The sequence below is a fragment of the Aethalodelphis obliquidens genome, unplaced genomic scaffold (assembly GCF_003676395.1).
Source record: "Aethalodelphis obliquidens isolate GAN/ISIS:26980383/991018 unplaced genomic scaffold, ASM367639v1 scaffold9, whole genome shotgun sequence".
Classification (NCBI taxonomy): domain Eukaryota; kingdom Metazoa; phylum Chordata; class Mammalia; order Artiodactyla; family Delphinidae; genus Aethalodelphis; species Aethalodelphis obliquidens.
In genome coordinates, this window is record NW_020837953.1 from 21,573,198 (window position 1) to 21,590,115 (window position 16,918).

The 16,918-nt window shown below is 41.9% G+C and overlaps 1 protein-coding gene across 1 annotated transcript; it reads left to right on the forward strand.

Annotated features, from left to right (window-relative positions):
* The first annotated feature begins 842 nt into the window (after positions 1 to 842).
* On the forward strand, positions 843 to 16,171 carry RRAGC (Ras related GTP binding C). Its single transcript, XM_027109025.1, has 7 exons — positions 843 to 1,236; positions 2,947 to 3,150; positions 4,118 to 4,317; positions 6,829 to 6,943; positions 8,111 to 8,253; positions 10,252 to 10,400; positions 14,632 to 16,171. The coding sequence occupies exons 1-7, from the start codon at positions 1,000 to 1,002 to the stop codon at positions 14,781 to 14,783; spliced, it is 1,200 nt and encodes a 399-aa protein (XP_026964826.1). The 5' UTR covers positions 843 to 999; the 3' UTR covers positions 14,784 to 16,171.
* The last annotated feature ends 747 nt before the right edge of the window (positions 16,172 to 16,918 follow it).

A 16,918-nucleotide genomic window follows, 5' to 3' on the forward strand; every position in this document is an offset into this window, starting at 1 on the left:
TCTGAAGGAGGTCATAGAAGATGCAATGTTCTATGGGTGGACAGGATTACTGAAGAAGTAGACTTTGGGTGGGGAGGAGGGGGAATCTGGTCCTGATGAGTGTGAAGTGGCAGGAGTATTCACTGTCAGTGATTTGCTGAAGAAAGAGGATAAGACATTCTCCCTTGCTTGCACTTGCTTTCCTATCAGGGTCCAGTTACCTGCTAGAACGAACTATCTCACCCATGACTGCCTTGGTTGAGGCTTTGCCCTCACTCTGGCTGGCTCCTCCTCCATACCTTTGCACATCCCAACCATATCCATCCTTCTAGAACTATTCAGACGCCAGCTCCTTAGAGATGCGTCCACCCAACTCTCGAGCATTTTTATCTACCTTTCACCTTACGATTTGATATCTCGTACGGAAGCTACTTACGCAGAGGTCCGATCCCCATTAATCTTGGAGCAACTTGAGGGCAGGCAGGGTCCAAGGCGGTTCCAGTTTTGTGCCCCTTGTGCCCCAGGACTTCGCGGGCATCAATAAATACTGGTTGGGCGAGCACAATAGTAGTAGGAGGACAGTCAATTCTCCCAAGGGCCCAGAGAGCATCTCCTATTGCGATGGCCTCCGGAGCCCGGAAGAAAGTAGGAGAGCGGTGAGGAGCAAGGTACGTGGCTGGGCAGGGCCGAAGTGCCGGCTGGGGCGGAGGGCAGAGGGCTCAGGGCTCAGTCGGGCCGGGCCACCCTCCTCGTGACTCCTCCTCCCCCCTCCACGGCTCCGAGTCAGGTGATTCCGAGCACGTGACGGGCACCACCTACCTTGCTGCTCCCGAGTGGCAGCTCGGGCGGCCAATGAGGGGCCGGGTCCGGGCGCCGAGCCTATGAGAGCCGGGCTCCGGGGGGCGGGCCGCATGGCGGTGGCGGCTGCCGGGGGCGGTGGCGGCGGCGGCCTGGGGAGGCGGCGGCCTGGCTCGGCCTGGCGTGGCCTGTCAGGGCGCGGGCGGCGGCTGCTCCAGCACCATGTCCCTGCAGTACGGGGCGGAGGAGACGCCCCTCGCCGGCAGTTACGGCCCGGCGGACTCGTTCCCAAAGGACTTCGGCTACGGCGTGGAGGAGGAAGAAGAGGAGGCGGCAGCGGCGGGCGGCGGGGTTGGGGCGGGGGCCGGCGGAGGCTGTGGCCCGGGGGGCGCTGACAGCTCCAAGCCTAGGATTCTGCTCATGGGGCTCAGGCGCAGCGGCAAGTCCTCCATCCAGAAGGTGAGTGGGGCCTCGCCGGCCCCTCCGCCCCTCCCCCTCCCTCCTCTACCCGGGGGCGCGGGTGGCCGCCGGGGGGGAGGCCCCGAGGAGGGCGGCGGCCGGGCTGTCCCAGCGCACTTTCTCTTCTCCTCCGGTGAGCAGAGCCCGGGCGCGGCCCTCGTCGGGACCCCGATCTTGGAGTCCACGCCCAGGTCAGCCGAGGCCGACTGGGTCCCCGCGCTCCCCGAGTGGCCGGAGCGAGGCAGGTGTCCGTGGCACCGCCCGGGACCTCGCCTCCTGGGACCCAGCCCCTGTGCCATTCACGAAACTGAGACTTGCTCCCCGGTTCTAACTTGGAGAACTTCCCACACTCCCTCCCCGGACCCGGTTGTGTTTGTGCCTCTCACTTCAGGTGATCTGAGTTTTCAGGGCTTCCCAGGTGAGCCCCAGGGAGCAGCGTCAGAAAGAGTAGTGACTAACTCTTTGGCCTTTGTAATGCCTCCTCTTGTTACTAGTACGAAGGAGACTTCACTGTGACATTTGTGGGATTTGGGGGCTGTTCTTCCACCTATTTTAGTACTTGTGGCCCGGTGAGTATAATTACTAGTGATTTTCCCCCGTTTGTGAGTGGCTACAAAAATTTTGAGACCTGGAGAATATTTGCAGACCTTTGTCAGTCCATGTGCTTTCACTTGGGGAATGTGGGGAACGGATGGAGGGTTCCTCACTTTTTAATAAGGGGGAAATAGAGGCAGGGTTGACCTCCTTCATCAGCCATGGCTCTTACACACAAAGTGAGCTGGCGATAAAATGCTAGATACCTGGCCTTTTGCCCTTTCCACTCTGTTGCAGAGGTCTCTCCAAAATAAATCTCTGCATGATATTCTGTAGACATGATGTTTTTAAGAAGTAGTCTTCTTCCACATGTAATGGATTACTGTGTTTTATTTATCTTTTACCTTTACAGCAAAATCTGAGTACATTTATGGTAGGTTTTTAGCAAACTGATTTTAATTCATTTCACTTGTTACTCACTATCTAAGCCTTGGGAGTAACTATCCATTTTCCTCATCTAGAAAGTAACAGAGAGGCAAATTAGTTTTGTGTTAGAATTGTATAGATTGTGATAATTTTGTTTGATAATTTTGTTTCTTAACAATTGCCTTTACCATTTATTTGGGAGCTGTCTTTTCCCTGTCAACTCCCATTCTTTCCCCTCCCCACATATATTCCTTCTCCCTCAATATGTCACTTTCTGCTTGGTATAATTTGCCTTTGTTTCATTTCTTCCACAAGACTGCAAACCCATTGAGGGCAGGGTCCAGTCATTTTCATTTCTGATTACTTCTCAGAGCCTGATAAGTTTTCATTGAACAAAACTGCTTAAACTTTATACGTTTTCATAATCTTAAGGCAGATTTTGGCAGAATTGATAGTTTTACAGAAAAAAAATCAAACTGAAATGAGAGACATTGCTACTGCTAGTATTGAATACAGACAGAAAATAGCAGAAAAGTTTCACCTTTTCTGGTGATTTGGTTTCAGTAATTTGGTGTCTTCTGTTAGAAGTTAAAGGATAGTGGATACCAGTGGATACACCATTCACTTTTTACCTCTTTTAAAATTTTTGCTATAGGATCAAGTTCTTTAAATTATGTTAATTCAGGGTGGAGTTCTGTATTTTAAATAAAAATTGGAGTAGTCATTAAATTGTTTTCTTTCTTTTGACAGGTGGTGTTTCATAAAATGTCACCCAACGAGACCCTCTTTTTGGAAAGTACCAACAAGATTTACAAAGATGACATTTCAAATAGCTCCTTTGTGAATTTCCAAATATGGGATTTTCCTGGGCAAATGGACTTTTTCGACCCTACTTTTGACTACGAGATGATCTTCAGGGGAACAGGAGCTTTGATATATGTCATTGATGCACAGGTAGTTAGAAATGATAATGTTTACTTTTCTTCTTTGGTGATGGAAGATGTAGGGACAAAGGAAAGTTGTTTATTTGTCATGTGCTTCTTGCAGCTTATTTCTTTGCCAGTAGATTCCCTAACAGTGCGAGAGATGTACCTGCAGAGGTGCTTTGGGAACAGGCATGCCATTGTACAAGTACAAAATATCAGATGACTAGGAGATATGGTTTATATCCCTGAGTTCTAGTTAGTGAGCAGCGTCCCGTTTTTGTTAATAGTAGATATTGCTGTACTCTGTTAACTATTACAGTAGTGATGTCACTCACTGAAAAGGTCTCATCAGTGCCCATAATATAAGAAGGAATGTGAGAACTGAGTCAGTAAATATTAAAGTGAATAGTTTCTTTAGTTGACCAAGTAGGGTTTAGCCCAACGAGCACTTATTGAGGGCCTAGCATGTGGCGGGCACTCAGACTAATGGGATGTGTCTCCATCCTTAAGAATCTTACTTTTTCTAATCTTAAGCATTAGTTAGGAATGCTTTCTGAGTGACAGGATCTGTAATGGCTGCTTTCATATACATGACCTAATTAATGTCTTCACAAAACTGGGAGGTAGGTACTGTAATTCCGATTTTATGGATAAGTAAACTGAGATCACAGAGTTTAAGCAACCTGCTTAAAGTCACACATCTAATAAATGGCAGAGCTGGGATTACTTTAAAAATTCTATTGGGAAGAAGTGTCCATTTCCCATTTCTTTTCCTTATATTATCAGTATGAAAAATTACAATCATTAACTTGGTAGTTGAATTCTTTATCTTGAGCGATTGAAGATCTGTTTAGTGGTATAAGTTAATGTATTTGGATGTTTGAATATTTATGAATAATTAGGATAATATATTTTCTGTGGTTGGGGAAAGAGGTAGTTTGAGGCTTTCTTAACTTAAGATTTCTTTTTAAAAAATATTTTGTTCTGACTTACAGGATGACTACATGGAGGCTTTAACAAGACTTCACATTACTGTTTCTAAAGCCTACAAAGTTAACCCAGACATGAATTTTGAGGTTTTTATTCACAAAGTTGATGGTCTGTCTGATGATCACAAAATAGAAACACAGAGGGACATTCATCAAAGGGCCAATGATGACCTTGCAGATGCTGGGCTAGAAAAACTCCACCTTAGGTAACAACCTGTGTGTTTGATATGAGAGCCCTGAAAAGTGTGTAAATGTATTCCCATCTCTGTCATTACAAACACGTAGCTCTCTGTTACTGGTATACCCTTCCCAAATCTGTAATGTTTTTGATCTCTTTGTTGTTGAATTCAAGCAGGTTTGGGAGCCTAATGTTATTGAGATGTTACTTTCCCCCTTTTTTGCATTTTCCCAGAGGTGGAAGTCATGTGAAGTGTGTTTCTGTAGGTGTGTTTACAAATTCATCTCGAGAGACTGGAGTCAGGCTGTTTCCTCATGGCATAAATCTGCTTTGGGGCTCCCCTCTCTTGGTTTCATTATTATTATTTTTTTTCCTCCTTGCCTCAGTTCAGGGAATCTCTGTCGCATTTGTTGTAAAAGTCTGTAGCTTGAGCTTTCACAGTGTCTGTTTCAGTAGGAAGAGCTTTTTAAAGAGGGTACACTTTAATGTCTGGACTGTAATGTATCTTGTTTATGTTTTTTAAAACACGCTTTTATGAATCTCTAAAAATTGGGTTAAGTGAGTGTATCTTATCAAGTTTAAAGAGCTCTCAAGTTTAAAGAACTGCCGATTCGTAATTAAATATTAAATTATTAAAGAACACCTATTAGATAGGATTGATGACTTGTGTACTTGTGTTCTGAAAGTGTATAAGAAATATTTCCTACATCTTATTTATTTATTTTTTTATGGTTTAGGTAGAAATGACTAATAAAAAGTACCCAAGAAAATGTTCTTTTGATGATATAAACAGCTTAAAGGGGAAGCAGGCGAGAGACAAACCATAGCTATTTCCTTATCCCTGGTCTGTTATAATGACTTCTCTATAGGCTCAAGCCAACCCCCATTTTTCAACCCCTAATATTCTCTAGGGCCTCTGGCTCCAAGATCCTTCTGTTATTCTCCTAGGAAACCACATAGAAAAGTCTCATTGACCTCTAGCCTGGATTAAAATATGTGCAAGTAATTCAGGCTTTAAAAAAATTCAGCAGTATTTGTAGGAGAAAGTGAAAGTATCTTCCCATAAAATTCTTCAATCTTATTCTTCCACCATGAATGATGGATTTTAAGCCATGATTGTCCTGTGTTCTCCAGTGCCCATGGGAACCCTTCTGGTCCTCTTAACACCATGTCTGTGTCCCTTTCCAGGGCATCCCGCCTCATTGGTACGCACCATCCCTTTTTCCAGTTCTCTGTGGGGCCCTAGGCCTTGTTAACAGCATTAAGCTTTATTAATAACTAGCAGGCCTATGGATGAGGCTGTATTTGATTTCCAATTTCCAGAAACTTAGCTTACTATAAAGTGCCCTGTGGCTTGGAGGTTCTTCCCTGCCCCCATCCACCTCCAAGCCTCATAGTTCCTGCAGGACCTTCTCACGTTGCCAAAATATTCCTTTGACCCTAGTGCCTGTGGGGGGATCATCTTGGTCTCACCTGTGCCATTGTTCTGACATCTAGATTAGAGCCCCATCTAGGTTAGCTTCTTAGGTGAGCTCTTTGAAAGTATCTTTAAATTAGGTACAAAGTGTGATATAAACAGTTATGTGTCTCTGACTTTGTAATTTGTGTTTATAATTATATAATGGATACAACTTTATAACGAAGAGTATATTCCCTGAGTGAAAAAGTAGGTACAATTGACCACACTGTTACTGTTAAAGGTCTCTCTCTCGCAAATACGTGTTTTGTTGAATCTACAAATTTACTTCACTGTGCATCCTCTTAGGCCTCCAGATAGCTGTTCCATTCTCTCTAGAGCCCCTGCTCTCATCCTCCATAATATGTTATTTACATAAATTCTAAGCTCCAATTTTATTCATTCATTTATTCACCAAATGTTTATGAGCACTCTTCAGGGTAGTGGGCCTGCAGCTGTGAGCAAGGCTGACAGAGTCTCTGTCCTCATGGAGCTTATATTCTGATGAATGAGACAGCTCAGAAGCATTTATAAATAAATGTATAGTATAATTTTAAGTGCTTACCAGTGCTGTGAAGAAAAACAAATTAGGGGAAAGGCGTTGAAAGTAATGGGTACAGGGGTACTATTTTAGGTAGGGGGGTCAGGAGGGAACTTTCTGAAGCGGTAACATTTTAGTAGAGACCTGTATTGTATTCTTATTTAATGAATGTCACCTATCTCCTATGAGCTTTCTCTTGGTTTTTATCTTGGTTTTTGTCAGTTATGGGCTTAAGAAACCAAGGTTTTTGGATCAGATTGCAAAGACTTAGGTGAATATTCAGGTTTCTGCATCTGAAAATGCTTTCCTGTGTACTGCCTCAATTGCCCTCTGTGTAAATGCAATAAAGGGATGGAGAGCTACAAGCCAGGTGGGGAAACTGCATTTGTCATCTTTCATGATGGATATGGTACACAAGATAAAGAGGCTGTATTGGAACTTACGGAAATCAAATGTTAAGAAACTTAAAATTCTATGTATCATGATAATTGTCACTGGACTTAAGATTTTTCAAATTAATCAAACTATGTTGTGTTTTTCAGCTTTTATTTGACTAGTATCTATGACCATTCAATATTTGAAGCCTTTAGTAAGGTGGTGCAGAAACTTATCCCACAACTACCGACCTTGGAAAATCTATTAAATATCTTTATATCAGTAAGTGAGCTATTTAATTCACTGTAGTTTCTGGTTCCGTTTTTGTTGAATATATTTGTGTTATCAAGTTCTCCAAAAAATTGCTGGAATTAGTCTGAATCAAGCTTAAGGACTAATAATACAATTAAGTGTAAAGTAAGTAATAAAAACATATAAAAAATGGCTTGAGGGCTTCCCTGGTGGCGCAGTGGTTAAGAGTCCGCCTGCCGATGCAGGGGACACGGGTTCGTGCCCCAGTCCCGGAAGATCCCACGTGCCGCGGAGCGGCTGGGCCCGTGAGCCATGGCTGCTAAGCCTGCGCGTCCGGAGCCTGTGCTCCGCAGCAGGGGAGGACACAACAGTGAGAGGCCTGCGTACCGCAAAAAAAAAAAAGGCTTGAGTTATTTTCTGAATTTTTTTCCTTAATACTCACTTCTTCTTGTTTTAAAATGCCCTGATGAGAAATTTTCTCATGCTTTCTGAATTAATATCTTCATGGTATCTGTTTCCTGAAGGAAGAGTAGAAAGTAGGGTAGATTGGGTTTTGGGAATTGGACTTAATCTCTGCCTTATTGGAGGTCACATTGAAAAATTGATCCTTTCCTTGCTAACTGTAATCTGTGTCATATTTCACATTACTTATTTTGAGGATTCAGCTTAATAAAAAAGGATATTTTTCCAATAAATTTAGCATTCAGCCACTATATTTCCCAAACATTTCTTTGAAGGACTCAATGTATAGTGATCCCCAATTCTTTGGGCTTTTTGGGTTATGCTAGATGTTGACGTGAAACATTCTTTGCCACATCAAGCCTTTCTGGTAGCAAGGTCATTTGAATCAGAGATTGTTTATTGCCCCAAAAAGGATTATTGAAAATGTAGCATGGCTTGATTTTTGGAGATTTTTTTGGATGTGTGTGTGGCATCTTAGGAAATAATTCATTTAAGTAAAGAGGATGAAGAAAAAACAAATTTGGTGCGATTATGTCAGTAAATCAGAGCAGAGAAATAATTCCACTATTATTCTTTGGATAAGAGACGTGTCTCCTAAGCAAGTACTATTTGCTCTTTTGGTTTTAGGTTGTATAATTAAAAATGCTCTTGGATGTTAATCAGTGATTCAAGATCTTTGATAAGTTTACAAATTGTGATTCTTAAAAAATGAACACTCAATTTTGTTTTTTCAAGAATTCAGGTATTGAAAAAGCTTTTCTCTTCGATGTTGTCAGCAAAATCTACATTGCAACAGACAGTTCTCCTGTGGATATGCAGTCATATGAACTTTGCTGTGACATGATTGATGTTGTAATTGATGTGTCTTGTATATATGGGTAAGTCGTACATATATATTTCTGCAAGATCTCAGATACGGGGAAGACTACCAGCTTGATTTGTCAGGGGGATTAATTTCTGAGGCGTCTAGCAAGTAGTGTATGAAGTAGAATTGTTCTGACCATAGTGCTTCAACTTGGAGCATGATTTCTGTGTGGGTGGGCTGCTGGGTCTTACTCCTTCAGCATAGGTGGATAAGACCGGTGTGACTAGTGCCAGACTCACTATCACTGCAAGTTTCACCCGCTATTATTTGGGGGGTTTGTACTGTGTCTTCTCACTACTGCAACTTAGCTAGATCAATAAATAAGATTAATTTATTTAAAACACTCTGAATAACAAAGTATGTACTGGTTCCTAATTTAATCTCAGGTTTTGTGGAACTGAGGGATCCTTAATCTTTCAGAGAGCTCAGAAACAAGGAAATCAGAATTCTGGATGTCAGAAGAACTTATAAACATTTGACCTATACATCTAAGTTTCCAAAATAAGTCTCTAAAATATAAACTCTTGTTTTATGCATATTTACCACACTCTATACAGAAATTTGTAAAAGCTGGCAAAGAAGTGATTTTGTAGAATAACCCAGAGGATAGGTGAAAACTTTGGTGAACTTACTGGTGTTTCAAAAGCCAGTAACCTCTGCAGCCTCTAATAGCCCTGATTCATCTCATGTATTAATGTCAGTCCTCACAGTGCACTTTCTCGATGCTCTGACATTACCTTTGCTTTCTGATACCTGTGTCCTTTATCTGTTGTTCCTCTCTGCTCCACCTAGTCTAAATTCCTCTTTCATCTCTCTGTCCCTACCCTTTACCTTGCTCTCTCCGCCTAACCTTGTCAGTGTCTTTGTCCAGCTGCCTCTGGGTAGGAGAATGCATTTGTGTTACCTCTTCTTTACCTGTCTATTCTTGTCTTGCATTCCTGTCTCTTTTTCAGTTTTGTGATTATATGCTCTCCTTTGTTTTTATTCTTTCCACAGTGAAAATGAGATTTTGTCCGTAGGTTATGCAGAAGAGTTTCCTGTTCCTATTCCTAATTTTAAAAATGGATGAATAGAACATTCGCTTTTTCTTTAAAATAAATCAAATTTTCATAAATCAAATTTAGTTATAAAGTTTATTTTCAGTATAAGGTACACTGTAAACTACATTATATATGATAAAGTGCATTATAAAAAAAGAAGAGAAATAGCCATTCGTATTCTTAACACAATACATGTGTGCAATTCGGTATGCTTTATTGAAGTTCAGTTTGCTGCTTATTTGATATTTTTTTTTTTTTGGCTGCATTGGGTTTTCATTGCGCACGGGCTTTCTCTAGTTGCGGCGAGCAGGGCTACTGTTTGTTGCAGTGCGCGGGTTTCTCATTGCAGTGGCCTCTCTTATTGCGGAGCACGGGCTCTAGGTACACGGGCTTCAGTAGTTGTGGCATGCGGGCTCAGTAGTTGTGGCTTGCGGGCTCTAGAGTGCAGGCTCAGTAGTGTGGTGCACAGGCTTAGTTGCTCTGTGGCATGTGGGATCTTTCTGGACCAGGAATCGAACCCATGTCCCCTGCGTTGGCAGGCAGTTTCTTAACCACTGTGCCACCAGGAAGTCCTGCTTACTTGACTCTTGATTTACGTTTTTTGAATGGGACCGTATTTATTGATTTTAGTTCTTGTATTTACTCCTTTTTCATTGATGGCAGTTTTCATATTTCAGGTCCTTCTTTATTTGTAGAGGGTGTCAGCGCCAATTAGTGTGAGGGAATGTTGGAAACCTGCTGTGTTCCATGCATCCTAGGTGAAGAAGGTGATGTGAGTGCATGGAATGAATACTGCAGCATGGGCTGGGCACCCATAGCTAAACACAGCTTCTGTTCCAATAAGGGACAGCAGGCATTCTCCTTTCTCAAAAGACGTTCAGGAAACTGGGTGGAAACCCTTATTGTTGTGCAAATGTGACAAAATGCTGAGTTGGGAAACCTCTAATGGATGATACTTTGTTTTAAAACAGGTTAAAGGAAGATGGAAGTGGAAGTGCTTACGACAAAGAATCTATGGCCATCATCAAGCTGAATAACACAACGGTCCTGTATTTAAAGGAGGTGACTAAGTTTTTGGCACTGGTCTGCATCCTTAGGGAAGAAAGTTTTGAACGAAAAGGTAATGCATTTTAAAAAGATTTCTTTAAGTTCTTTGTCAGAATTTCTTAGGTTCTTGAAAGCAAGAAAAAACAATATTGCAGTGTTAGGGGATTTACCAGCTCAAACTCCTTCTGTGCCTTCCCGTCCACGTACAGTGCAGACTTTCTCCTGCCTTCTTTTGGTCTTTTATTTTAAATCAAGTTTTTTATTCCAGCCTCTCTCATTTTACATCCTTCCATTACCTGTCTTAACTGCCTACGGTTTGGCTTCCACCTGAACCAGTCTGCTGAAGCTGTTTGAGAGGTTACTAGGTCTTCTTGCTGCATTCAGTGGCCTTTTCTCATTCTGTGGCCTCTTCAGGCTTCTGAAGCATGTGCTGTCAATCCCTCCTCCCTCAAGCTTTCTTCTCTCTGCTTCCCTAAAGCAGAACTCTCCGGGTTCTTCTATGTGTTTGTTTCTCTGACCACCTGTCCTGTTTCTTCTGTTTTTCTTTTTCTGAGTGTTCTTCAGAGCCAGGTCTCCTGCTCACTTCTTCACTTAATTCTCCTGGTCAGCGCATCTCATCCATGCCTTCAGTTAATCTTCTCTGTGTAGTTGATTGAAAAATTCACCTCTCCAACTCTGGCTTGGGCCTGTGTTTCCATCCTGTGTTTGGAGCTATTAGTAAGACATCTTCACTTAAATATTTTATCTTGTCCATGGTGTCAAAAACTGATGAATATTTTCCCCTTTGTTTCACGACCATCCCAGCTACTCTACTTCTGTTACTCGTTGCGCCATTTTTCTGGTGTCCAAGCTTAGCTATGTGCAGTCAGGTAATCGTATGGTGTAATTGCCCATGAGGCTCTTGCAGATCATCTCACAGAGAGCATTCTGTGTTTTCCTTTTTCTGTTCTTTTCCTGTGTTTACATTCAGTTTTCACCAAATCTTACCATTTGTTTCTTGGAACTGTTTCTCGGGTGTCCTTTCCATTTACACTGTTGGTGACTCCAATCCAGGTCCTCATTCCTCCAGCCTGTGGTGCTGCATTCAACATATATATTAATGGCTCAGCATGTATCATCTTTTATTCTAAAGGCAGACTAGGTTTCAGAAAATTCCTTTTATCATGTTATTTAACTACTCAAGGATCTATAGTAACTCTTATTCACTGCAACAAGTCCCTGCTTTTCTGCTTGGGTTTTGTGATATTAATTAATATTGAATGAATTAATATTATTTCACTGATGTTGATATTAATGAAATATTTTAGATATACAAAGTGTTTTGGGTACAACAAAAATGTGAGTATTCACCTTTGAGCTTAAGAACTGAAACATGACAAATACATATTTGTCTTCTGTGTGTTTCTCAGTTGAAACCCCCTCTTGCGCTCTGTTGAATGTAGTGTTTTCTTTTTCCTGTGCATGATTTAGTCTTTCACTTCATATCTATCCTTAAACAATATAGGATATTGTGTATCTTTGTGTAAATGATGTCCAAATGTAAGTTGTCTTCTGCAAGTTGCTTGTTTCTCTTCATTCAAGATTGTTTTTGAGAATTACCCGTATCGATAGATGTAGCTCCAGTTCGTTCATTCAGTTGTCACTGCCACACAGTAGTCTATGGATTGCATGTACCACAATTTATATTCTTCTTGCTGGACATCTAGATGATTTTTAAGATTACAAATAGTTTTGCAAGAAATGCTCATGAACAAGTTTGCCTTTGCACATATGGAGAATTTCTCAAGAGTAATAAGTATTTAGGAGTGGAATTTATAGAGGACATATGTCTTCAGCTTTATTAGGCATTATTGAATTGCTCTCCAAAGTGGCTTTATTTTCACCCCAGACAGTGCTTTGTGGGAGTTCTTGTCACTTCATGTTCTTGATAATGTTTGATATTGTTAGACTGTTTAGTTATTGTCAGTCTGGTAGGTGTGAAATGGTATCTCATTTGGCTCTGGTTTTTATTTCTTTAATTACGGGTTAGAGCAAGCATCTTTTTCACTGCAGGTACCCTTTTATGTCTGTTCAGGTGTCTTCTCTGGTAATTATCTGTTCGTATACTTTTATCTTTTTTGTACTGTGTCTTTTTTGTACTTAGGAGTTCTTTATTTTTCTCCATTCTAATCTTTTTTTTTTTTGCGGTACGCGGGCCTCTCACCGTTGCGGCCTCTCCCGTTGCGGAGCACAGGCTCCGGACGCGCAGGCTCAGCGGCCGTGGTTCACAGGCCCAGCCGCTCCGCGGCATGTGGGATCTTCCCGGACCGGGGCATGAACCAGTGTCCCCTGCATCGGTAGGCGGACTCTCAACCACTGCGCCACCAGGGAAGCCCTCTCCATTCTAATCTTTAAAAATTTAAGAAACTTTTGGCTATGGAAATTTTCAGATATACACAAAAGTAGACTAGCACAGCGATTCCATGTACCCATCTCCCTGCTTTCACAGTCATCAAGACATGGTCAGTCTTATTTGCTGTATATCCTCCTCACAACTAAATTATTATCTTTTGCTCTTTTGTTGTGGAAACTATCAAACATAAAAAAGTAGAGAAAATAATGTGAGGAACCCCTTTTTATCTATCACCCAGATTCAACAGTTATCAAAATCATAGCCATTCTTATTTGCTTGCTATACCTTTTCCCCTGCTGGGTTATTTTATTTTTGTTTTTTTTTGTTTTGCGGTACGTGGGCCTCTCACTGCTGGGGCCCCTCCCGTTGCGGAGCACAGGCTTCGGACGTGCAGGCTCAGCGGCCATGGCTCACAGGCCCAGCCGCTCCGTGGCTTGTGGGATCCTCCCAGACCGGGGCACGAACCCGTGTCCCCTGCATCGGCAGGCGGACTCCCAACCACTGCGCCACCAGGGAAGCCCCCTACTGGGTTATTTTGAAGCAAATCTCTAACATCAAATCATTTTGTCTATACAGATTTCAGCAGGTGTCTGTAACTGGTAGTGCGCTTTTTAAAGCATAGCAGTATTACCATCAGTAGTTGTGTAAAAATACCCAAAAAAACAGTGATTTCATAATATCATCAAATATCCAGCCAGTGTTCACATTTCCTTGATTGTCAGTTTAATTTTACCATTTGCATAGAAGTCAGTTTTAATGTCGTTGAACTTATTAAAACTTTCATTTTTTTCCTGAATCTGAAGGACCTCTGTAATTTGACTCTAACCTGCTTATTCAGACTCCATTCTCAGTACTTTTCCCCAAAATTCTCTGCCCCTATCTCCAGCCAGACCAGTTTGTTTCCTGTTTTCCACCTGTGTGCTGTGTTTCCTCATTGCCAGCTCCCTGCTGTTGTCTTGTGATTCTGCTCTCCCTTCCTGCCTGATTAAATCCTGCCGGTATCCTCAGAGCTCTGCCTCACACCTGGAGCTTTCATTGCTGCTTTTGCCCTGCACTTGGCTCTCCCACCTTTGGACTTCTTTCACAGTAGTCATTTTAACATCAGATTGTTGTGATTTCTTTCTCGTGTGCTGTCTTTACGTCCCAGTATCCTCGAGGACGTAAGTCCTCTCTTTCTGCTCTGCCCTTCTCAGCACTGGCTTCTATTCTCAAGTTCTCCTCGTGATCTGGAATGGCTCCTGGAACTCCAGCAATCTTATCCATATTCTGGACATTAAGGAGGAATGGGGAGGAATAGGGAAGTCTTCCTTTTAAGGAGACTTCACAGAAGTCTCACACACTTGCATTTATTTCAGTGGCCAGAATTGGTCATATGTCCATACGTACCTGTAGGGAGCCCTTTGTTTGACCGAAATCTTATTTGGAAGCCGGTTCATAGAGCAGATGAGGACGGAGCTGCCTTACCTCCCGTATAGGGGAAGCAGGCTTCCTGAGACTCTGCCTGATGGGCCTCTCTGACACCTCCCAACCCCATGGCTCTACTAAGCAGTTTGCAAAACTGTTCCAACTGTTCACTTCATCTTTTCTTTGGCTGCCTCAGAGACTTGTAAAAGGAAAAGCTTGATAAATCAAAAAGTATTTTACTTTGACTTTAGATTTCATTGTAAATTTTCTTAGCAAATTTGTCTTCCTGATTGCTTTTTTATTTACCCTGTTCACTTCCAGGCCCCAGAGGTAACCAGTGTTAACACTTGGGCATACGCTTCATCATGTTTCCAGTGTGAAGAATTCCTCAATTGGATATATGTTTTTAAATACATATCAATTATTTTTTTCCGTCACCAAATGTTTCCTAGTAGATAGTCTCACAGTTGACATTCAGGAGGCCTAATCTCCTTTTTCTCTCCTGCAGGTTTAATAGACTACAACTTCCATTGTTTCCGAAAAGCTATTCATGAGGTTTTTGAGGTGGGTGTGACTTCTCACAGGAGCTGTGGTCACCAGACCAGTGCCCCCAGCCTGAAAGCGTTGACACACAACGGCACGCCGCGAAATGCCATCTAGCCTGAATGCCGGTGGTCGGGGTCTGTGCCAGCTTATTCCTCACTCCAGGGTCAGATGCCATGTGCTACAGGACATGGAAGTTGCCGCTTGTGGGAGTCTGGTGCCTGTTGCACTAGAGACAAGGGGTAGAGTTTCTCATTTGGATGAAAACCCCTTCAACCAGTGGTGTGCAACTGAAGCTACTATTTCTTTTTTTTAAAAAAATGGCAAAAAAGAATTCTATAGACCACAGACCTCAAGTGTCTTTCTCCTCTTGGGGGTCCTACTTTAAGTAGTTGGGATATTTTGGACCTGGAGATAACATCACTTACCCATCCTTACCAGAGAATGTTGCTGTCAATTACCAGTTGAAAATAATAGAAAGAACTGAGTTTTTATCTGCTTCGCTTAGATTTTCATTTGAGCAGTCTCTGAAAATCCTGCCTTGCTTAAGTTCTAACACTGCCTCTCAGATTTCAGTTTTGGACCTTGCACACCTCAGACCTTCTAAATGCATTTGCTTGCTAACTCAGAAGACACATGGTCTGACTGCAGCAAGGGACATTTCTGTATTTGTTTCTGAGGAAATGAGAAAATTTTATGCTGCATCAAGTCAAGAGCAAGGCTCAACAGTGGCCGCTGCATTAGTTCCCTCGGAAGTGTTGAAGAACAAACTTTAAAACAGAAGAAAATTTTTGCACCTGTGTTTTGGGTACCAGATATCTGGGTTCTTGCTCCCACGTTAGATAAATGATTCTGATCACTGTAACAAAGGGAATTAAAAAAAATTTTGTTTTCCCCGCAATCTCCTCCTCTTAGGAGGGAAATGCATTATGTCACTGAATTATGTAGCTCACTTTTCTTTAAACTTGATACCAGCCCCCACATTCCTTTTATTCTAAGCTATCGAGATCCTTTAAGAATTGCTGTTTTGTTGACCCTGAATGACCCTCAGGCGCTGGTGGACTGTCCACTGGGACTGAGGAGAGCACATTGGCACCACGACGTGTCGTTAAACATACTTCGTCTTCAGTATTCTGACGCCAAGTGTCAACTGTGGTACTTTCTTCACCTAGGATATTAATTCATAATTGTTTCTTTTTGTTGAAGGTTGATACCCTTTTCCATCGACTTAAACTTACACGTTATTTTTACTCCACATGCCCAGTAGTCATGTATTCCAAAGCCACTGGACCACTTGAGTACATAAGTGCCACTGTTTAATGAAATATGTATATTCAGGTCTGTAAACCTAACAGTGTGACTTGGAGTGCTTCCTGCAGACGATTCTGACTGTTGAGTATTTACATGGACCATGGTGATATCCAAAAAAAAAAATGCTTTTATATTTATAGATTATTTCATTGAACTATATAAAATGGGTATCAATAAATGTATTTACTCCAGAATAAGTTTTTTATTTGCCTAAGGTAATAGAAGGTTGGGGTAATGGAACATTGGCTTGTCCTGCTCTGTCATCCATTTCTTCTTTTGCTGCCTCATATGGTTAAAATGCCTTATATTTCAAGACTTCAAGTTCTGTCCTGTTGCAGGAATTTCATGCCTTGTGTCCAGATACCACCTCCTGGCCCGTTTCTGTTTAGGGTAGGAGGTCTAGGTAAAAATGGTGTTTCATACCAACAGATCTCACTCATGGTGGGGAGTATCCAGGGCCTGGCATAATTAATGTATGATATCCAAACCAGGAAGTGGTTCAGGGGATGAGATGAATAGAATACACTATACAAAATTTGCACTGATTCCAGCTCATTTTTCATCAGTTTCTGAGATACTCATTATTGACCCTTCAATGTTAAGTTCTGCTTACATAGTTAGGTTGGGTCTCAACTGGTTGGAGTAAAGTATACATCAGTTTATAGAAAGGAGGGAAGTAGAGGTTGAAAGATCTTTAATTTCATGACTGGATTACTTTAATTTTAAAACAATTGGAAATCACAAAAATAGATTTAAAAAAAAGCTTAAAATACTGTCTAATCCTGTATCCTTTTTCAAATTATGGGAACTGAGGTCCAGAGGAGTAAAGAACATTGTCTAGGGTAATAGACGGGATGAACTTGTTAAACTCCAAATCAGGATACTGTTGAGAGTGGAAGGGATGCCATTAATAATTATGCCAGAGCAATGGGTGTAAACTA

Coding starts and splice junctions, on each gene's coding strand:
- RRAGC (XM_027109025.1), top strand. CDS start 1,000: ATGTCCCTGCAGTACGGGGCGGAGGAGACGCCCCTCGCCGGCAGTTAC. Junction 1,237..2,946: donor GCAAGTCCTCCATCCAGAAG/GTGAGTGGGGCC, acceptor TTCTTTTGACAG/GTGGTGTTTCATAAAATGTC. Junction 8,254..10,251: donor GATGTGTCTTGTATATATGG/GTAAGTCGTACA, acceptor GTTTTAAAACAG/GTTAAAGGAAGATGGAAGTG.